Consider the following 23,051-nt stretch of genomic DNA (forward strand, 5'->3'; position numbering starts at 1 on the left):
TTACCATTCTACTGCGGGAAATGACAGTGATTTTCTGTTAAGCCAGTTTTTCATTCTTGATATAAATCTAGTTCAGTCATATTATCATCTGTTGTGTAAGTTGCTGTTCAGTTTGCTGATGTTGTCTAGCGTGTTTGCATGTAGAGTCATGAGTAATTTTTCTTTTTTCTTTTTCACAGTTTGTCATGTTTTGATATCAGAGTTGGTCTAGTATGCTCTATCCAATTTTTACTGAAATACTTTGTGATTAGAATTATATGTTTCTTGAATGTTTGGTAGAATGGTGGCTAAAATTGCCTGGGCTTGTAGTGGTGGGGGGGAAGGGATTTTTAACTGCTAATCTAGCACATTTAATGATGGCAGAGTTATTCAAGTTTTCTTTCTTTTTTTATTTTTATTTATTTATTTATTTATTTATTTATTTATTTATATTTATATTTATTTATTTATTTATTTATTTATTTATTTATTTATTTATTATTTATTTATTTATTTATGATAGTCACACACAGAGAGAGGCAGAGACACAGGCAGAGGGAGAAGCAGGCTCCATACACCAGGAGCCCGACATGGGATTCGATCCTGGGTCTTCAGGACCACGCCCTGGGCCAAAGGCAGGCGCTAAACCGCTGCGCCACCCAGGGATCCCTCTTTCTTTTTTTAAAGATTTATTTATTTGAGAGAGAGAATGTGAGCAAGCACGCTCAAGAGTAGGGAGATAGCAAGGCTCAGTCTCATGACCTGGAGATCGTAACCTGAGCCAAAATCAGGAGTTATTCAAGTTTCCCATTTCATCTAAGTTTTCACGTTTATTGGCATAAAATTTTTCACATTACTTCAAAATGTTTCCAGACACTATAGATACATCTCTTATTCTTTGATATTGGTTATTTGTGCCTTTTCTCGTTTCTTTTAACCTTTTTTCTTAACTGTTAAGCTCTACACCCAATGTGGGGCCTGAACTCATGACCCCCAGATCAAGAGTCTAAAGACCAGATAACCTAGCTAAGCACCCCCCTTTTTTCTCCTTTTTAAATCTTTTTTTTCTTTCTTTCTTTTTTTTTTTTTTTTTTTGCACCGCATGTGGTTGAACTCAAGACCCTGAGATCAAGAGTCATATATGTGCTCTATCAGCTGAGCCAGCCAGGTGTTCCTTAAATTTTTCTTACTAGAGGTTTACTCATTTTTTTGTTGTTTTTAAATCTTCCAGATCTGACCCACTGCCTGTTTTTGTAAATAAAGTTTTATTTACACCCATTCATTTTCATTGTGGCTGCTTTTGAGCTTACAAGGGCAGAATTAAAAAGTTGTTACATAAACCAGTGACCCACAAAGCCTGACATTTTGCTTATCTGGCACTTTACAGAAACCCTTTGCTTATCACTGTGCCAAAACATAATTTGTTTAAAGTTAAAAACCTGACTTTTATGCATATCTAGTCCAAGATTTGTATATAATTGAGGAAACCAGTAAGATGTTAAAACTGTTTCTAATAGAATTTTGAAAGGATTCTTCCAGTCAAAGGAATATTGAAATGAAGTTGCTAATAGTTGAACTAGTTGACACCCTGCAGGGAACTAAACTATAAGTTTTGGTGTTACCTTTCCTACTTTGATAGAAATAGCTTCTCGGTCTTGTACAATTCATTTGCATTTTTTTAGATTTATTTAGAACAAACACAAGCAGAGGAAGGGGTGAAGGAAAAGGAACAAAGAGAGTCTCAAGCAGAGTCTGCACTGAGCACAGACCCCAACACAGGGCTCTATCTCATGACCCTGAGATCATGACCTGAGCCGAAACCAAGAGTTGGACACTCAACCTACTGAGCCACCCGGGTACCCTTCATTTGCTTTTTCTATCACTTTTCTGTAAGTTATATTTGCAGAAATGTAATATAGTCAATAGCAGGTAATCATCATGCCTCTTCAACACTGTTCCTAACACCTGATAACCTTTTTTTTTTTTTTTTTTTTTTGCCTCTTACCGAGTTTTGACTTTTTTTTCTTGACACACCATTCAAAGGACACCTGTTGGGTCGCCTCGTGGCTCAGTTGGTTAAGCAGAGGACTCTTGATTTTGGCTCAGGTCATGATCTCTCAGGGTCATGAGATTGAGCCCCACATGAGACTCCACACTCAGCCAGTGGAGAGTAAGCTTGTCCCTCTCTGTCCCACTCTGCCCCTCCCCTGCTTGCACGTGCTATTTCTCTAAATACAATCTTAAAAAAAAAAAGTTATTTTTTTTAAAAAGCTATAATTTTACTGATTTCTTCTCATTAATCTTCCTTTTACTGTATTTGAGCATTTCTTTTTTTTACTGTTATTTATTTTTTTAAAGTAAACTCTGTATCCAATGTGGGGTTCAAACTTAAAACAATGAGATCTAGAGTCACATGCTCTACTGACTAAAACAGACAGGGGCCCCTGTTACTGTCATTTTTTGACTATTAAGTACAATGCTTTTAATTTGTTAACTTTCCAACTTTCTGGTTTGAGCATTCAAGGCTATAAGTTTCCCTTAAATAGTGCTGATTTATTGCTTTTAACCCCACATGTGTTCTATTTTTATAAGTTTCATCTTGCTTGAATAGAATATGAGTTTTTCTGTCAGGAGCAATGTTCAATATATTATATAGCTTGCTAATTCTTTACTGATTATTTCGTGTGCTTAATCTTTTGGTTACTGACAGAGGTACTTTAGAATATTAACTAGTGTGATTCATTTGTCTATTATTGAGTTTCTTCAGGGTTTCTTTTTTCTGCATCTTGTGGCCATGTTATTAGATGCATATAATTTTAGACTTACTGATTTATGAGAAAATACTCTTTTATCCTTAGATTATGACCTTCTGTGTTTATTAATGCTTTTTACCTTTAAAATCTACGTTGGCTGCTTACGTAAATGTTTTTTAGACATGTAAACAATATTTTCATTACTATTTGCCTAGCGTATCTTTTTCCATCTTTTTATTTTCAACCTTTTTGTTTATTTTTACGTTTCTCTTTAAACATTTTATTTCTGGATTTTGTTTGTAATCCAGCAGGGGTATCTTTGACTTCTAACTGCCTGCATAGAAATTGTTGAACTTCCTGAACCCAGCAATTGAGATTGTTGTCCTTAATCAGTTGAAGAAAAGTGTTAGCCGATACGCCTTTAAAAATTATTTCTGCCTCGTCTTCTCTCTTCTGCCTTTCTGAAATTCCAGTTAGATAAACATTCTCACTTTATATTCTGTGACCCTTAATATCTCTTTTGTATTTTATGTAGATTATTTCGGAAAATTTTAGTTTACATACTCTTTGGGTGTTTAATTTGCTGTTAAATTCACTTAACTGAGTTTTTCATTCCAGTTTCTTTTCCATTTTTTAATTTTGTTTTATTTAAGTAAGCTCTGTGCCCAACATGGGGTTTGAACTCACAAATGTGAGATCAAGAGTTGCATGCCAACTGAGCCAGCCAGGCACCCATCTTTTCCATTTTTAAAGGTTCTGAACACTTCTTTTTCAATTGTCACTTTTAGGAGACTACTTTTTATGACCTTTGCTCTTTACTGGTGATAAGCCACTCTTGACTTGACTTTCTATATCTGATCATGGCAATACTTAAAGTCTGCTGGTTTTGATTCATGCTGATTGTTTCCACTAGCTCTTGTTCATGGTGCCGTGTGTGTGTGTGTGTGTGTGTGTGTGTGTGTGTGTTTCTATCCATAATGAATTCTTACTCTTTTTTTTTTTTTTTAAGATTTTTTTTATTCATGAGAGACACAGAAGGAGAGAGGCAGAGACTTAGGCAGAGGGAGCCCAATGTGGGACTTGATCCCAGGATTCCAGGATCATGCCCTGAGCCGAAGGCAGTCGCTCAACTGCTGAGCCATCCAGGCGTCCCTGAATTCATATTCCTTAGAACTATGTGGGAAATCTTTTGAGTTCTGGGTTGAAGATCTTTTCCACAGAGAAAACATTTGATTCTTAAGAATGCTGAGGGCTGGGCAGCCGGTTTAGCGCCGCCTTCAGCCTGGAATGTGATCCTGAAGACCTGAGATCAAGTCCCATGTCAGGCTCCTTGCATGGAGCCTGCCTTTCTCTCTGCCGCACCCCCCCTCCCCCTGCCGTGTTTCTCATGAATAAATAAATAAAGCTTTAAAAAAAAAATAAAAAGAATGCTGAGGGCATTACCAGTCTGGAACTGCTTTAAATTATGGGCCTGGGTGTGTTTTTGTTTTGTTTTGTTTTTTTAAAAAATTTTTTTTTAATTTATTTATGATAGTCACACAGAATGAGAGAGAGAGAGGCAGAGACATAGGCAGAGGGAGAAGCAGGCTCCATGCACCGGGAGCCCGATGCGGGATTCGATCCCGGGTCTCCAGGGTCACGCCCTGGGCCAAAGACAGGCGCCAAACCGCTGCGCCACCCAGGGATCCCCTGTTTTGTTTTTTTTAAGATTTTATTTATTTATGCACGAGAGACACACATAGAGGCAGAGACATAGGCAGAGGGAGAAGGAGGCTCCATGCAAGGTGCCCAATGTGGGATCATGCCCTGAGCTGAAGGCAGTTGCTCAGCTGCTGACCAACCCAGGGATTTTTTGACTACCAAAGTGCTATATGGTTTTTTTTGTTGTTGTGTTGTTTTTTAAGATTTTATTTATTTATTCATGAGAGACACACAGAGAGAGGCAGAGACACAGGGAGAGGGAGAAGCAGGCTCCACGCAGGGAGCTTGATATGGGACTTGATCCTGGGACTCCAGGATCATGCCCTGGGCCAAAGGCAAGCACCAAACCGCTGAGCCACCCAGGCGCCCCAAAAGTGCTATATATTCAACAAAAAAATCGCACCAAATTAAGGCCTGGTTTGTAGTCATGACTAATCAGGAAAGATTTCTAACCTCTTTCATCAGTGCTGAGGTACCAAGTATATTTAAAATAATAGTTAAAATTTTTAATCTTTTTTTTTTTAAGTGAGTAGATCAAATTAGGTTATCATAGTCTGCCATACTGCTGGATGTGGAAGTCCCTGTCATAATTTTTCTATATGTTGGTTGGTAACTCTCCATGAGTTTCCTGATATAATCTGAAATTGGCCCCTGTACCAAAGAAACAAGTCATTCCAGCTTGAAGGTGGCAGTTTTAACAAGCAAAGGGCACTTACATACGAGGCTTGTCTTGAGCAGTAGGAAGATGAGTGGATCTCCGCATCTGCCTACCAAGTCTTTAAAAGTTTAGAAGGAGGCCTTTACTGTGTCAAGTTACTAACATCAACTGTGTAGGTGTTCTCAGTATCACATCGCTGTCTCAAGGTTATGTCCTTAGAGCAGCCTCTGGAAGGAAGAAAGGCAAATGGAACCCACATTCCAAGAACAGGAAGGCGGGGGTGGGGGTGGGGGTAAGGAGCCTTTGAGTGCCTCAGTTCAGTTTCACAAGTCAGCTGGAGATCACATAGCTGTTTGATAACATTCCCTAACACTACAACCAACCATTGTTGTCAGGGTTTGTTTTTTCTTTTTTTGGTGTTTAATTTTGGTAAACACCCATTATAAAATTTATCCTCTTAATGACTTTTCAATAGCAACTTTGTTCACATTGTTGTGTAGTGGATCTCTGGAACTTTTTTGTCTTGCAAAATTGCAAAGTATGAATATGTCACTTTTAGGGGACTACTTTTTAGCTTTATGTAAAAAGGCTAGGGGTAAAGACAAAATACCAAAATTCTCTGCCTCTTATCTCTTGGCAGAATTATGAATGATTTTTTTTAAATTTTCTTTTGTGTTTTGCATAGTACAGTAAATATGTGGGCTTTTGAAAAAATTGTTTTAGATATTTAAAGTGTTCCTTGGAGAACAGTGTTAATTCTTTCATGGGGCATTTTTTCTTATGACTTCAAACTCAGAAGTTAAAAAGGTACTAGGTAGAAGGCCAAAATACATTATTTTGTTTGAGTTTTTTGCATTTTGAAAGAGATACTTACCTCAAGCTTATTTAACTTGATCTTATAATTTGTAGCCGAATTAACATGGCTTCAGCCTATTTAATTACCAGCTTTCCTAGGATTACTGAATTAGCCGTGTTGATAATGTTGATATGTAGTGCCCTCAGTTTTCAACTGGACTGTTAATATACCTCACAATTGGGGATCCCTGGGTGGCGCAGCGGTTTAGCGCCTGCCTTTGGCCCAGGGCGCGATCCTGGAGACCCGGGATCGAATCCCACGTCGGGCTCCCGGTGCATGGAGCCTGCTTCTCCCTCTGCCTGTGTCTCTGCCTCTCTCTCTCTCTCTCTCTCTCTCTCTTTCTGTGTGACTATCATAAATAAATAAAAAATTTAAAAAAAAATATATATATATACCTCACAGTTTAAGGCTTCCTTTCTTTTTCTCCATCATTTATCTACTGATCTAAAAGGACTATGTTTTATGTGTCTTGAGTCCAAACTGAAAAATATAACAAATGTGAGTTTTTAAAAGGTTGCTTTGGCTCTGTGTTTTGGTAGAAGATCTTCAAGATAAATTATGACATAAGAAAAGCAAGGTACAGGGCAGTGTATATAATATGCTACCTACTGTAAGAAGGGGGAATAAGATTATTTGCTTAACTGCATAAAGAAGCTCTGGAAAGCTGTACAGCTTCTTACTTTCATACTGGTTGTGGAGATGGAGTTGGACTTACTAGCACTGTTACATCTTCTGATTTTTGGGTCATGAATATTAATGGCTTTTGAAAGTGATGTATTGTGAACTTAGAAATAAACTGCTTTTATTTTCTCACATAAAATAAGCATGTCATACCTCATGGGATAGTAATTATCTCCTTCCTTAGACCAGGAGTAGGTAAACTATAGCCCAAAGGGTCAATCCTCTCTTCCCTCACTTTTAAATAAAGTCCTGTTGGAACACAGCCATGCTCATTTGTGTACATACTATCTTTGGCCACTCTTTTCTTTACAGTGGCAGAGTTGAGTAGTTGAAATACACCTTACAGCCTGCAGTAATTATTATCTGATTCTTGACAGAAAAATTTTGCAAACGCCCCTGTGCTAGATTTTGTCCTTAGATTTTCAGTAGTATAGCCCTTTGTTCACAATCATATTTTTATATGGACTTCTATTATTAAAATATACAGTTATACTTAACAGAAGTGAGGTTAGGGGACAGGTTGGTTGAACCCTGCCTACTCACCTGCCTCCCTCTCTTTTTTTACCCTCCATTCTCCAGCAGCTGTTTCTTGAGGGGAATTTGAGGAACCCCCGGGGTTCTAAGGAGTACAGTTTGAAAATGACTGCCTTACAACAACTCTTTGAGGTAGTAAGTCTGATATTATTTTCTATTTTAGGTATTGAGAGACTCGGCTCATAGAAGTGAGTTAGTCAAGGCTTATTAAGCAACCAGAACACAAAACAAATCCAGAGTGTTCAATTGCAGAATAAATGGTCATGTTTGTTTTTATATTTTATTTTAAATTGTCATAATCATGTAGTTGTTTTTCTAAGGTGTTTTAGTAGTTATTTAACTTTTTTGTACCCCCATTTTATTTGTTCCATGTAGGTTTTTGTAAGGCAAGCTTCCTTCCTTTATTGGAATTTGCCTATACTTCCGTGCTAAGTTTTGACTTCTGTAGCATGGCTGATGTAGCCATCTTGGCTCGTCATCTTTTCATGTCGGAAGTTTTAGAAATCTGTGAAAGTGTACATAAACTAATGGAAGAGAAGCAGTTAACAGTATATAAGAAGGGTGAAGTCCAAACGGTTGCATCTACCCAGGACTTACCAGAGCAGAATGGAGTTACTACACCTCCTGCGGCTAGCAGCGAGGGAACCACAACAACATTATCTACTGAACTTGGGGATTGTGAAATTGTACTACTGGTGAATGGAGAATTGCCAGAAGCTGAGCAGAATGGAGAGCCAGGACAACACTCTGAAGCCCAGGCTTCTTCAGAGACTCCAGCCACTGTGTCACCTGCAGGCTGTATAACTGGTGCCCATCCTCAAATGGAGTCTGTGGATTTAGCAACAAAAAACAGTGAGACAGAACTAGAAACTTCAGGTAGCAGGGAAGACAGCACAGTTTCTGATACTCACCCCAAACTTTCAGAAGAGAATGTAATCAGTAGCTCTCCAGAAAACAATGATATGGGAAATGGCACATCACCTGAAGATATCTGTGCTGAAGACATTCCAGAGCATATGCAGAACCTTGGCCAGTCTTTGAAAGACCAGGAAAATCTGGTTGCACTGGCAGCAAAGACAGACCTCGGCCCTGATGATGAAACCTACAGAAGCAGGCTTCGGCAGCGTTCTGTTAATGAAGGGGGATATATCCGACTGCACAAAGGAATGGAGAAAAAGCTACAGAAACGGAAAGCTATTCCCAAATCAGCAGTTCAGCAGGTATGATGGAGAGGTGACCTTTGTGATTTTAGTTTAAGTCAAAAGCATTCTATTCATAAACTTAATATCTATCATGAAAATTATTTGAGGAGGAAAGGGCCGTAGGTGCAGGAAAGCAACCTAATGTTTTAAATACCAATATTAACAAAATAGTATCAATTTGAAATATTAAAACATGATTCATGGCTTTAAAAATTAAAAGGAATGTATTTACTTAGAATATGCTTTCTGTCCCTTAATTAGGTAGCCCAGAAATTAGTTCAAAGAGGGAAGAAGATGAAACAACCAAAAAGAGATACTAAAGAGAATCCTGAAGAAGCAGCATCCCATAAGTGTGGGGAATGTGGAATGGTTTTTCAGAGACGATATGCTCTTATAATGCACACACTGAAACATGAAAGAGCTAGAGATTACAAATGTCCAGTAAGTAATTGGGAAGCTAATTGAAGATGGTCTAACTCCATGATGACTAGAATCCAGTTTACTGCTTCATTGTTATTCTAGTACTTACATATTCTCTCGGTGTTCTCTGTCTCACTTATATTGCAATGTTAGAGTCATCTTCCGATTTGTATTATGTCATTTCTTTGACCCCCACCCCCACCCCCAAAATCCCACAAAAAACAGTGATGTATCTTTGCTTCTTCCTGATACTATTCTAGTAGGACAAGACTGAAGTTATCATTTAAAAAAATGTAAGCTCAGGGGCATCTGGCTGTCTCAGTCAGTAGAGCATGTGACTCATGGTCTTGGAGTCGTGAGTTCGAGCCCCACATTGAAGGTAGAGATTACTTAAAAGTAAATAAACTTTCAAAAATTGAAAAATAAAAGCTCATAGAAGGGTAAAGAGAATAGGAGGGGAAACCTTAGCAACTACTTTCTGGTCCCTGATAAATAGAGGGAATAACTAATTTAGCAGATTTAAATGGGTTCATTCCTGGGCTTTCAGTGGGGAAAGCTAAGAATCTGTCCAAATTGTATAGTAGAACTACCAAATGCCTCAGGAATTAGTGTTGCCAGCCTCCTTTGAAAGTAGAAGTGAGTCTGGTTGTAAGACAGTTGTTAAGCAGTTAAATCACCACCACTCCACAGCCAAAGATCCGTCTTCTACTTTCTGGGAGAGAGAAAACCATTACTGCTCTGGGGAACACTGTGTACAGTGAGGGTGAATGTACTATACCCAAAACAAGGAAAAAGTAAAACCTTACGTATTGAGTGTGGAGACCTTTCAAGTTCTCTTTACCTACTCAAGTCCCAGAATTATTAGCAGCCACACCCTCAACCCAAAAGGAAAGGTTCCTCACAGATGAGGATTTTGAAGCCCAGTAACAAAGGACCTTGAGAGAGTGCTGACTAAAGCCTGTGGTTGACAGCTCCCCACATACCCACCCCACTTATTACAGAAATTCCAGTCCGTTTTTTAACACTCAAATATGAGTCAGTATCAGGAATCATCAGATGCATGATAAATTTTTCAAGAAAAAGCAATTTTGAGGGATCTACAAATATAAAAATCTCAGAAAAAATTGTAAATAGACTAAAGGTTTCAGAAAATAACGCAAAAGACAAGGTAGGAAGTGAGAGTAAAGAAATCTAGAGAATTGGTGTACGATTTCTGATATGCAAATAACACCAAACAGAACATGGAGAGAAGGAAATCATTGGTGCATTAAGGAAAGAATATCAGAATTTAAGTTTCCTTGTGAAAAAAAGGCACATTAAATACCCAGAACCATGGATGAAGGTAGATGTATATCAAGATAAATTATGAAATCTTCAGGGGACAAAGAAAAAATCTTATAAATAATGATAGAGGGGGGAAAAAAGGTAGACTCATAGAAAAGATAAAGGTCAGATTGGCTTCAGGCTTTTCAGCAGCAACAATGGAAACTAGAAGACAAAGGCACAGTGTCTTTAAAATTCTAAAGGGAAATTATTTCCACCTTAAAATCTGTAGCCAAACTATCAGTTATTTGTGATGGTAGATAACATTTTTAGACATGCAAGATCTCAAAAGTTTTACCTCCCAAACTCCCTTTCTCAGGAAGCTTATTGGCAGAGGTGTTCCAATAAATGAGCAAGACCTGGGAAACCGGGAAACATGGGGGCCAATTCTGCAGAGTCCAAGCATAGGAAACAACCAGTCCAGGTTGGAACAGGACAGAATGCTTGACAGAGATCTCTTTCTTAAGGTGATGTCTTTCAATCTGCTCTCAGTAGACAATTGAGGGAAGGGTTTGGTGATGAATTAGCAGTAAATACAAAGAGAAATAAGTAAAACAGAGAAAGGGAGAATTGTAGTGTACTGTGTGGCCTAGCTGTAATAATAACTACATCCTGGAAAAAATGTGAACACGGAAATTAGTCAAAACGACGACATAGCTATATTGAGAAAGTAAGGTGATGAGAAGGGTCTGCGTATGTGTAGGGAGTGAAGGGGTGAAGGGAGAGAGTCCCCATCCATTATTCATTCATGTTAGAGTTACCAAGATAAGCATCATGAGAGAGTGAGAAAAATATATATAAATAGTAGACCAAAAGAAGAATTTTAGGGACCATCACAGTTCTATCTTTCTACGTTCTCTAACCCCTAGTTTTACTCCCAACTAACAACTGTACTCATATAATGATAACATTCTTCTGTCTCTGTGTCCTGCTATTCCTTCTAGACAGACCTAGTTTCCTCATTTTGATGCCTTTCTTTATTGCTTCGATTACTCCCTCTATGGTTAGATTATAAACCTCTCCAGAGTAGGGGCTGGGTCTTAACACCTCTTGTCCTTCCTTATATTTGATATCTAGCATATTGTCTTTTATATAGTATACTATATGCTATTTTATTGATTTATATGCTTGTAACGAAATGGGAAACTGAAATAAGAGTCAAGTTTCACTTAACATTTGTTACAGAATTGCACTTAGAATATTATTTACTTTTTTTTGTAGTTGTGTAAAAAACAGTTTCAGTACAGTGCCTCCTTGCGAGCACACCTTATTCGGCATACCAGAAAAGATGCACCCACTTCATCCTCTTCCAATTCTGCATCTAATGAGACATCAGGAACGTCGTCTGAGAAGGGGAGAACCAAAAGAGAATTTATATGTTCCATATGTGGAAGGACATTACCTAAATTATATTCTCTTCGAATACACATGTTAAAGCATACAGGTGTAAAGCCACATGCATGTCAGGTAAAGCCATGAAGTTTATTTTATTATATAAAGAAGATTTGAACTTAACTAGTTATGAGACTGGTTGATTCTGGAGTCACCCTCACTTCTGTAAAATGTCACAGAATTCTAGCACTTTCTCAGTTTGTTGCTTGGATTAAGGGTGATTCCCAATTGTGTTCCTTATTTTGCTCCTTAATTTGTTGTGATTTGAAATGAATGTATTAGGATGGTCATGAAACTTACTAGGATTCAGAGGATATACTGGGTGAGAATAACCAGTTCATTATTCCATTCATCCCTTTAACCTTCAGCAGGAGCAGTCTGGACTAAAAAGGAACCCAAGGCTTAAACAAATCTCCTTAGCAAAAATCCTTCTAAGCTGTGTGTTGTCTAGAGCTGAGGACTGAGACTATCTAAATGCCTAAATAAAACTTCTAGGTAAAGAATCTTGTGATTAACCAGCTCAGGGCTATTTGGAACAGTGAAAATTCTCTAGTAGCCCCTGTAGCTTTGCATATAAGCATGACCCCATTTTTTTCCCCAATGAGATTTTTAATGATTCTCTCCCCCCACACACTTTTTTCTTTTTTTTCTCTTTTTTTTTTCTTTTTTTTTTTTAGCTTTTTATTAGAATAGAGTTGACCCTCATATACCAGCATCAGTAACTAATCAACACATGGTCAACTGTGTTTTATGCATAACTGTCACTCACTGTCCTCATCCCCTCATGTCTTTTGAAGCCAAGTACTAAGCATCATTTTATTCATAAATTTTAAAGATAGGTCTTAACTGGGCATCTGGTCTTCTAGTGTAGCACTACTCAAAATGTGTGGTCCATGGAAGATATGTACAGAAATTGAGAGTAGACATCGAGACACTGTCAGAGCAATTGACATTGTGATATTTTTATCATATTTAACAAAAAAATGGATTGAGGAAAGGAAAAATAAAACCCTAGTTCTTCATCACAGAGAGTCTGAGAAACACTGTTCTAGTTGATGTAGCAAGAAAATAGTATATTTTCTTGATAAAGCTCCTGTGTCTCTCTTAATATAGGTATACTGTTTACTAGTCTGACAAGGACAGTGTGAGGGTCTTTTGTACTGCTTTGAGCTCCAGTGATCACCTGGATGTAAGAAAAGTAGCAATATTTGTTAAGTACTGAGTCAGAAGATGATCAACCAGCTAATACCCTTGACACTTGTTTCAACTTTCAGTTTGTCATTTTGTTTGTAATTCTTTTTCTTTAAAATGGCATACACTTTCTCTGTCTTCATCCTTCAGCAGCAGCCCTGATTTCTCTTTTTCTATTTTACTGGTTTAAACACCTGTGCTGTCTTAGGTCTGTGGAAAGACTTTCATCTATAAGCATGGTCTAAAATTACACCAGAGTCTCCATCAGTCACAAAAGCAGTTCCAGTGTGAACTATGTGTTAAGTCATTTGTTACCAAACGGAGTCTTCAAGAACATATGAGTATTCACACAGGTAATGAGAAATTAGTATTGATATAGCTCCACGTTATATACTGTTCTATTGGTTATGCTATAATTACTTTAGAAAATATATTGATATACTGATGGCTGTATGCGTGCAGATTTTTATTAATGAAAGTAAGGCTAAAAAGTGTTCTTAAATCTAGTTTTAAGTCTGTCTTATTGGTGTAAGAATATTCATTGTTTCCCTCAGTGTAGGAAAAAATGTACTGAATATTAAATCGTGCATAATTTAGATCCAGGCACCTAATAAAATAGTCATGCTTTTAAAAAGTTAATTAATACACAGATGGTAACTGCCAGCATGGTATAGGGCTTATAATTTTATTAGAACTTTTAGTCCATACGAAATTATTTTCTAGTGCTTATAGCAGTTAGGTGGAATTTGTTACTCAAGGGTAGACACCGGTTCTAGAACTTGTATTCAACTCTGTACTATTAGAATCTGAGGATTATGCAAGCATGTCACGTTTCTTTGGGTAGTGGTAACTTTGCTAGTGCTGTAGCTGAGAGGAAATAAGAGATTCTGACCTGGTTTGTTCTGAGATGTGGCTGCCAAATGTGATAGCTTCTGTGTCCCCTTGGTAAAGTAAGTTCTGAAGTAGGACATAAAGTATTCTGTTGGAAAACACCTGATTGTTGGATTTGTGATCTTTTTATCTTTTATAGGTGAGTCCAAGTACCTCTGCTCAGTTTGTGGAAAGTCTTTTCACAGGGGCTCTGGACTCAGCAAGCACCTAAAGAAACACCAGCCAAAGCCTGAAGTTCGAGGCTATCATTGTACTCAGTAAGTATTTCATAAACAAACTGTTAAATTTTCTGTGTTCCTAGTAGGTTTACTTGAAAGTCATTTTCAAAAGAAAATATTTGAGATAACTTTAGTCTCTAGCACTATTGTGTAATTGAAATTTGCTAAGAGAGTGGAACTTAAACACATATATACGTATATCTAATGTGATGGGTACATGGATACGTTTATCAAACCATTATGATGCACATTTTAAATATCTTACGGTTTTGTCAGTTATACCTTAATAAAGCTAAAAAAAAACACAAGGAAATGTTTGAAGATGATACTGAATTGTTATTTATTCTTGATTTGGATCAGTCTTTTTTTCTTCTTTTTGCCTAGGTGTTGATATTTATGGTTTTTTAGTTTTATTTAGAAATCACCATACCACATCACTCACTTGAAATAATTTAAAGATATTTTTCAAATGTATTACCTGGAGATGGAGACTATAAGAAAGGTTTCCAATGCAAGCGAGAGATTTTTTGCTAGGCAGTTTGTCTAAGGTGCTGGGCTGTCTGCTAGTTTTTTCCCTTTTCAGACTTTTTCTTTTCTCCCTCTTTTTATTTTTCAAAGCCTCTTGAGACCTCTTTTTTTTTTTTTTTTTTTTTAAGATTTATTTATTTATTCATGAGAGACCGAGAGAGAGAGAGAGGCAGGGACACAGGCAGAGAGAGAAGTAGCTCCCTGCAGGGAGCCCAACGTGGGACTCAATCCTGGTACTCCAGGATCAGGCCCCTGGGCTGAAGGCAGACGCTCAACCGCTGAGCCACCCAGGCATTCTGAGGCCTCTTTATAATTGAGATAAAGCTCAATATAAAATTCATCATTTTAAAGTGTCTAATCCACTGATTTTTAGTACATTTAATACATTGTGCAATTAGACATCACCATTGTCTAATTCCAGAATGCCTTCAACACTCAGCTAAGCTGTTACAACTCTATTTTGGTTTTCTCTTCTGTTGGTTTAGAGTCAGCCAGAGATGAGAGCTCAGGGCCTTCTCAGGTCTTTTCTAACTATGTTTTGCCCTGGAAAAGTGTGTGGATCTCAGTTCCTGGGAATCTGAGAGTTTTCCAAAGCCCCCATTCTATCACCATTGCATCCCCCAGGCTTTTTTCCCAAGCTCTTGGTTCATATATTGTTTGAACCAAAGTATTATTTATTCCTTGCCGAGTGCAGAGGCAAATACATTTGCCTTTAAATGTCTTCAACAGACTTCTCCCTTCCCCCCAAGTCCCAGCCCTGATAGAGTTGGGTGAACAAAATGGCAGGCTTTTTTTATTATTATTATATGTTTGCCTGGTCACTGTATACTTCTAAGCAGTTTCAGAGTTCCGGTAAAATTGATTCTCATAGTTTGGGCCAGTTTTGTGGAGCAGTGGGCTTGTGGGGTTCCTGACTGCCATTTTTGCTGATGTCACTTTAATTGGTCTTATTATAAAACAAGTATATTTTATTGCCAATAGATTTTTAGTTGCAAGTGAGAGAAAACCCAACCTAAACTGGCTTCAATGAAAGGTAAAGTCTAGGAGTCTGAATGGATTAATGTAAACTAGATTCACATTCGTTAGCACTTGGTGTCTCCAGGGCTCTCTGGACAAGGCAGTAGCAATGGTTTCAGCCTCACATCCTCACTCCCGAATCATCAAGCTGCTTTTCTGGTAATTCCTAGCTAGGTTCTGAGATCCATATCCATTGGATCTGGTTAAGTCCTTTGATTATCCCTAATCAGTAATTACAGCCAAGGGAATGCTGTGCTCTGATTGACTTAGGCCTGCCTGAGGCAGTTGCTTCACCCTATGGTCTACAGTGAGGCCTACTCCAAACACATGGACAGAGAACAGGAGAGAGTAAAAAGGGGGATCAGAGGGAGCATAAGGGAGAAACAAAACAAATGTCTTATATAACAGCCTTTGAGAGCTCTGCACGGTTCATTCTAAAATGTTTGTAGTACTAGAAACAAAAAGAAGCAAAGTGAAAAAAGAGGGAGGCAAACCAAGAAACAGACTCTTAACTATAGAACTGAGGGTTGCGGGAGGAGAGGTGCTTGGGGGATGGATCAAATAGGTGATGGGCATTATTAAGGAGGGCACTTGTTAATGTTGAGCACTGGGTAGTATATGGAAGTGTTGAGTCACTATATTGTACACCTGAAATTATGTTACTAACTGGAGTTTAAATAAAAACTTTAAAAAAAATGTTTCCAGTACTTCAGAGCTAAAATAAGTTAAAACCCTGAAGCCTTATTGCAAGATTGGAATAGTAGGCGAATTCTTGTGTTTTCAGTTGGGATCATTTGGTAGAGTTCTAGCAACCCTAGTCTTGGAAATCTGTTTTAAAAGAATAAGTCTCATTGAGTGCTTGAACTTTATTGTTGCAGATGTGAAAAAAGTTTCTTTGAAGCTAGAGATCTTCGTCAGCACATGAACAAACATCTTGGTGTGAAGCCATTCCAGTGCCAATTTTGTGATAAGTGCTATAGCTGGAAGAAAGATTGGTATTCCCATGTGAAGTCTCATTCTGTCACTGAGCCTTACAGGTAGAAAAATTTGAGCAGGATCTGAACTTAATTGAGATGTATGTGTACTTGGATTCATTCTTTTGGATGCTGTTGCTTTGGAAAAAATAATTTAGGTTTTTCCTCCCTATTATAGGTGTAATATATGTGGCAAAGAATTTTATGAGAAAGCATTGTTCAGAAGGCATGTAAAGAAAGCTACCCATGGAAAAAAAGGAAGAGCAAAGCAGAACCTGGAACGGGTGTGTGAACAATGTGGAAGGAAATTCACTCAGCTAAGAGAGTATAGGAGACACATGAACAACCATGAAGGTAACTGTACCTGAATTATGTATATATTGAAATAGAATAAAAAGCCAACCCAGTAGTAGTGGGTGTCCTTTTACCAGCCCTTTTGCCTGTTACCTTGCCTTCCTTTGATAAGAGCTGAACCTCATATCATGTAATATTTATTCAAGTGATCAAGGTGATACTGAACCTGGGTACCTAGTGGGTGCGTATGTAGATAGTTTCCTTTTTTATAAGTGAGCTTAATATTCTAGGTCAACATTTTTATGCTGAACTGGACTATTCAGAGCTTCTGTTTCCTTACCCTAAGATTATAAGATTGCAGGGAAGGCTATCAAGACTATGCCTGGAAACTCAAAATTGTCTCTCAGTAACTTCTCTTATTGGAAACGCGTCTGGAGAGATTAGAGTGCAGAATCTAGTTTATTCCACGGTACAGCATTAAGGTCCTGAACAAAAGATTGCCAGGTCCACATAGAAAGGGCTGTGGGTGGCTGAACTTAGAACCATTATATATCAGGGAACGTCACTGTATTTCGTTCCTTACCACACGCATCTCTCTCTCTCCGCCCCCCTCCCTTTAATAGGAGTTAAGCCATTTGAATGCTTAACCTGTGGAGTAGCTTGGGCTGACGCCCGATCTCTAAAGCGCCACGTCAGAACACATACTGGCGAACGGCCCTACGTCTGCCCCGTATGTAGCGAAGCCTACATAGATGCTCGGACGCTCCGTAAACACATGACTAAGTTCCACAGAGATTATGTGCCTTGCAAAATTATGCTGGAAAAAGATACCCTTCAGTTTCATAACCAAGGAACTCAAGTGGAACATGCCGTTAGCATCTTAACAGCAGATATGCAGGAACAGGAAAGCAGTGGTCCTCAAGAACTCGAAACTGTGGTAGTGACCGGAGAAACCATGGAAGCGCTCGAAGCTGTCGCGGCTACAGAAGAGTGTCCATCAGTATCTACACTTTCTGACCAAAGTATTATGCAAGTGGTTAATTATGTGCTGGCACAACAGCAAGGACAGAAGCTGTCGGAAGTCGCAGAAGCTATTCAAACTGTTGAAGTGGAGGTGGCCCATATTTCAGAAGCAGAATGAAGGTAGTAATGGAGATAAGAGAAGTGACGTGTATACTGAACTCACAGAACACTTGTTTACAGGACTGTGTGACTCTGCCTAGATTTTGTGTGTCAAGGTTCTGGGCTGTTTGGTGAGGTTTTAACATTTAACATTTCTGAACGGTTTGTCTGGCTAATGGGTTCTGTTGAAAAGTCCATTTACTGTAAAGAAATTGAAAACGTGTACTTGGTGGCATTGGTTTATCATGGTGTACTTTTTATGAATTAATGTTTATAAAGGACTGTACTAAATTAAAATCTATATAGTTTCACTTGCATTTTGACATTATTACATACTTTGAGTTTAAAAGGCTGCACTAGTCAGATCTTCTTCTCTTTTATTCTCAAAATAGAGAGGTTTGTGATTTCATTTGCCCTGTTTATAGGTTGAAAAAAATTCTAATATAAAGCATTTGAGTAGGATGCATAGGTATATTACATTTTTAAAATGCTTCAAATCTGTGATTCTTGACTTACTATTTATTTTAACCCCTTATAAGTCAGGGATTTATTCTATTTTAAAGCACTTAATGAGTTACATGTTGTAATCAAGTTTGCACAGTATACTTAATCTGTATGGGGAACCCTTAAATAAATAGCTGATTTTTAAATGCCATTAAAATGCATGAAATGCCTATTAAAGCCTTACTATATACTATCTCTTCAAGGCAAGTAAATTGACCATGAGCAAAGGACACTGTTACTAAACACTGTTGATGGGAAATTTCTCCTTGATAACATGGGACAATGAATGAAAAAAAAAAATCTTCTTTTGCTGAAAAATGAACAAGTTAAAACTAGATTTCATATGTTTGCAGCTTTTGTATCATGTTTAACTGTTCAATTTTGTTGAAAAACTGCAATTTAGAAATAGGATAGCAATATAGACCTCTACAGCGGTCCTGTGGATACCCTATAATTGTCAAGGAACTTCAAAATATTGAAAAGTCTTCAATTCAGCCCTCATTTTAGTGTACGACTTAAAGAAGTTAATTGATTATGCTCCACCAAATTGTCGAAAGTAAATTATTTTTAAAAGTTACCTGAGAATTATATTTATTTGTGCGTTTGATTTTTTTTTTTTTTTAATTCCCACTCCTAGAAGCTATCCAGTTTTCTGATCTTCAAAATAACTGTGGGAAACTACCACTCAAGCTATAATTGTTAAGATTAAACTTTTTAAATATTAGAAGCTAATATAAGGTATAAAATGAAGATATAAGCAAATCACATGTAAATCATTCCTAAAGCACAAGAAAAGAATGTGCCTTGATGTACATATATTAAGATACTTACTCCAGTTTACTTTTTAAAAAATGGCTTAAAAAATAAAGAATAAATGTGATGCCATGCATGCATTATACCTGCATATGTAATATTTGCATTTGCAAATTTCCCATTGTTTCTGTAGCTGTGTGGCTGACTTTCTATTTTAAGTGAATTGACATACAGTCCATGACTTCATAATGGCTGCTTGTTCATCGTACCTTTCAGTTAGTGAAAATGTATTTCAACCCAGCTCAAATTTGGAATTGTCTTTTATGTTCCATCTTCACTGTTGTTACTAGATTTAGTTAACTGTATGAGACCATTAATGTATGTCAAAAATATGTAAATAAAAGTTGTTGAATCTTGTTTAAAAGCATAAGCTTCAGAGTTGAGCTTGTCACTTTGTAAATCACTTGCTGTTTTATTTGAGATGTTATTAAACCTAATCCATTATTAAAGGGAAGGGGAATTGAATACATTAAAATTTGTAAACACTGGGTGGAAACATAATAATGTTAAAGCTTCGTTCCCATAAGCAATTTTACTCCCAAATTGAAACCTGTGATTTACTGCCCACTTTGTGTCCGGCTGGCTTAGTCGGTATGTGACTCTTTGGTCTTGAGGTTGTGAGTTTGAGCCCCGTGTTGGGCATGGAGATTACTTTTTAAAAAATGTGTAGAATCACATAAATTACACGCAGAATCTAGTGTTAGGGTGCCGAGAACTCAGTTCCCCATTGCCATGGGGGAAACTTCTAGGTTTAATTTGCAGTTCCCTTTTGGAAACACGTGTTGCTTTGTTGCCAGGTGGCTTTCCCCTAATTGCGTGGCTACCACTGGCTAAATGTACTTGCTACTCCTGCTGCCAGACAGTTTGAGTCGTTAGTCACTGAAATGTATGAATTGTCGATAGCAGTGAATGGCTTCTCTGACGTGGGTTTTAATCTTCTTCTTAAAAGTGGCTGTCTACAGAATTTCACAAGGTCGCCTAAACTGCTGGACTCCGAGCTCACCCAAACCTCCAGCGTTTTGTTGTTGTTTACTGCACGGGTGTAGACTACCTGTGCGGCATGATGTTTCCCGCTCAGGATTCTTCTTGTCAAACCTGTCGTCTCTTGGAAGTTCCTAAACAGCTTTACACCTAATGTTTGGAACATACGTAATAAAAGCCTTTGCTTCCTCTTGATCTTCTATACTGATCGATTATAGTGCGTGGAGCAAAGATGCACAGGTAACATTTAATCAGTTTAAATATCCCATGTTTGTGGTCTAGTACTTGACATTTGGAGGTTTACCGCTGCTTATTGGTTTTTTCCTGAAGAGTCTTTGAGATTTCGGAGTATGAACCCAGTAGGGCCTCCCCTTTGGAAGCCTGTGCCACCCGCCTCGGTTGAGGGATGGGTCTTTCCAGATCGGGGTTGTGTGGGCTCCACGTGTTGGTGGTTAGGTACGATTTTCATATTAATTCTCAGACTGTGGCTTCCCCGAGCGGCATCTAAATTTGAACTCGGGGCCACTTTGAGAGAAGCTCGCTGCTCGAAATCTCCGAGGGACGCTCTGTGTCCCCAGGAGCCCAGCCTTGGACAAAGACCCTTAGCTGCCTGGGCTGGTGGACTGAGGTTTTCTTGATTGTTCTTCCTGAAGATGTAGCTCGTCAGTGGTGCCAGCGTTTTGTTTAAGTAGGTTCCCTGCCCACCTTGGGGCTTGAACTCCTGGCGCTGAGATCCAGGAGTTTCGTGCGCTACCACCGGAGCCAGCCATGGTCTCAGTATCGTGTGGAATTTCTTTTTCCAACTTCTGTAGACCCAGATCCTGAGCTCTTGTTGCCCTTCAGCTGTCAAAAGCCAGCCCCTCTGGAAGGGCCAGGCCCTGTGCGGCCGGAGGCCACCACGAGCTCCACTCCTCTTACTCAGGGACCCTGGGAAACTGCCTTTCTTACGAACTTAGTACCATGATTTTTTTTTTAATTTTTTATTTATGATAGTCACACAGAGAGAGAGAGAGAGAGGCAGAGACACAGCAGAGGGAGAAGCAGGCTCCATGCACCGGGAGCCCGACGTGGGATTCGATCCCGGGTCTCCAGGATCGCGCCCTGGGCCAAAGGCAGGCGCCAAACCGCTGCACCACCCAGGGATCCCAGTACCATGATTTTCTAAGGAATTTGTTATATTTTATCAAGTAGAGAGTTTCATGTATTTTAATCTCTTCCCAACTCTGGACACCAAGTAGTATTTTAGATATTTTCTCTTCTGGTTACTTTTTATTTCCAAGTTTTATTTCTACCCTCAATACCTCTTTCACTCTCCCCATCTTCTTCTTCCTGATAACCTTGGAGTTCCTCAACCTAATCTTTCACTGTTCTTAATCATCTATTCTTCATTTTTAAAAAGTACATTTATCCTAGCAATTCCAGTTGGTTCATAGGTGCTAATTCCCGCTTCCCTTTTCCATTCATCTTTTCCTGTCTTGCTGGTTGGACGTATCCTGTTCATTTTGAATTCTGTGTCCCGTGTGCCCTGCGGAACAATTCTGTGTCTATACCACAACCTCACCGTCCTACCGCTGATGGATATTTGGGTCATTTTCAGCTTGGGGTTCCCCTAAAGAATGCTGTAGCACCATTTTTACCCTCTTGGTACATATGTGTATACAGGCAAGCATTCCTGCTGGGTACGTAACTCAGAGGAGAACTTGAGATACTTGGATTTGTGAACCAAAATACCTCCCAAAGAGATGATACCAACTTGCTCTCCCCAGTGGTGGTGGCTCTGCGTGCTCCCCACTCACTCTAGGCATTCCGAGGCGAATGTGCTGAGTGTCCCATGTGGTTTTAACTTCTACTTCCTAGATAACTGATAAGCTTGCCACTCACTTATTTGATGGCCATTTAGATATATCCTCCTTGTGAGGCAGTGGAGTACCCTGAAAGTTTTTAATTAGATTGTCTTTTCCCTTTCTGAAAACAAGCTGTTTTGCGATTGCCATCTCCTATTTTAGAGTTTGTCTTTTTATTCTGTTAATGGTATCTTCTGATGAATAGGTCTTTAATTTTATTTTTTTAATAGGTCTTTAATTTTAATGTCCAGTTTATAAACGTGTGCCTTTTTACAATCCTCCCTGCTGAAAGATTGTATTCCCCTATTTTACCTTTTAAAAGCTTGGGCAGCCCGGGTGGCTCAGCGGTTTAGCACCGCCTTTGGCCCAGGGCATGATCCTGGAGAACCCAGGATCAAGTCCCGCGTTGGGTTCCCTGCATGGAGCCTGCTTCTCCCTATGCCTGTGTCTCTGCCTCTCTCTTGTCTCTCATGAATAAATAAAACCTTAAAAAAAAAAATTAACAGATTTTACTACATAAAAAATGGAAGCTTTCTGCATTGCAAAAAACCACCAAAGTCCAAGCCAATAGACAATTAGTCGGGAAAACTATATAACACATCAAAGATAAAAAGTATATAAAGAATTCTTAAAATTTGAGAAAGGACCAAAAAATCATAGTAAAATAGGAATGACATGAACAGATTGTTCATAAAGATATCCAGATGGCCTTTAAATATAGCAGATACCCGACCTCATTCATAACTGGAGATGCAAATTAAAATGATCTGAAATACCATTTTTTACCTATCAGATTTGGCAAAAGTTAAAAAGTTTGACATAACCTATTGGCAAGGCTGTGAAAAGGAGGCGCTCTCACACATTCCTGGTGGGAAAACAAACGGTACAACCCTTTTGGAGAATTTGGCAAAAATCTAACAAAAGTACATATACACTTATATTTTGACTCAGCAATCCTGTTTCTGGTATTTACCTGCAGGAAGCTACATCGCAGCAATATGAAAATACCATGCACAAGGCTATTCAATTATAGCACTGTAATGGCAAAATATTGGAAACGACCTAAATGCCCACACAAAGAAGAGTAATTGCATAAACTACAGTATATTCCACTATACAGCTGTTAAAAATGCTTTTGGAGTAAGAGGTCCATGAACTGGTACAGTTTCCTGGGT

At 38.4% G+C, this 23,051-nt stretch overlaps 1 protein-coding gene across 2 annotated transcripts in view; it reads left to right on the forward strand.

Annotated features, from left to right (window-relative positions):
- Window positions 1–19,421, forward strand: part of ZBTB11 (zinc finger and BTB domain containing 11) — a 32,899-nt gene extending 13,478 nt beyond the window's left edge. For both annotated transcript variants that reach the window (XM_055315853.1, XM_055315854.1), the window contains exons 4-11: window positions 7,538–8,382; window positions 8,626–8,805; window positions 11,329–11,574; window positions 12,899–13,043; window positions 13,721–13,838; window positions 16,223–16,381; window positions 16,497–16,672; window positions 17,236–19,421. In XM_055315853.1, coding sequence (XP_055171828.1) covers window positions 7,538–8,382; window positions 8,626–8,805; window positions 11,329–11,574; window positions 12,899–13,043; window positions 13,721–13,838; window positions 16,223–16,381; window positions 16,497–16,672; window positions 17,236–17,753 — 2,387 coding nt within the window. In that variant the 3' untranslated portion in view covers window positions 17,754–19,421. The remainder of the gene's footprint in view (window positions 1–7,537; window positions 8,383–8,625; window positions 8,806–11,328; window positions 11,575–12,898; window positions 13,044–13,720; window positions 13,839–16,222; window positions 16,382–16,496; window positions 16,673–17,235) is intronic.
- Window positions 19,422–23,051: the final 3,630 nt, after the last annotated feature.

Source organism: Nyctereutes procyonoides, unplaced genomic scaffold, assembly GCF_905146905.1.
Source record: "Nyctereutes procyonoides isolate TBG_1078 unplaced genomic scaffold, NYPRO_anot_genome, whole genome shotgun sequence".
Lineage (NCBI taxonomy): Eukaryota > Metazoa > Chordata > Mammalia > Carnivora > Canidae > Nyctereutes > Nyctereutes procyonoides.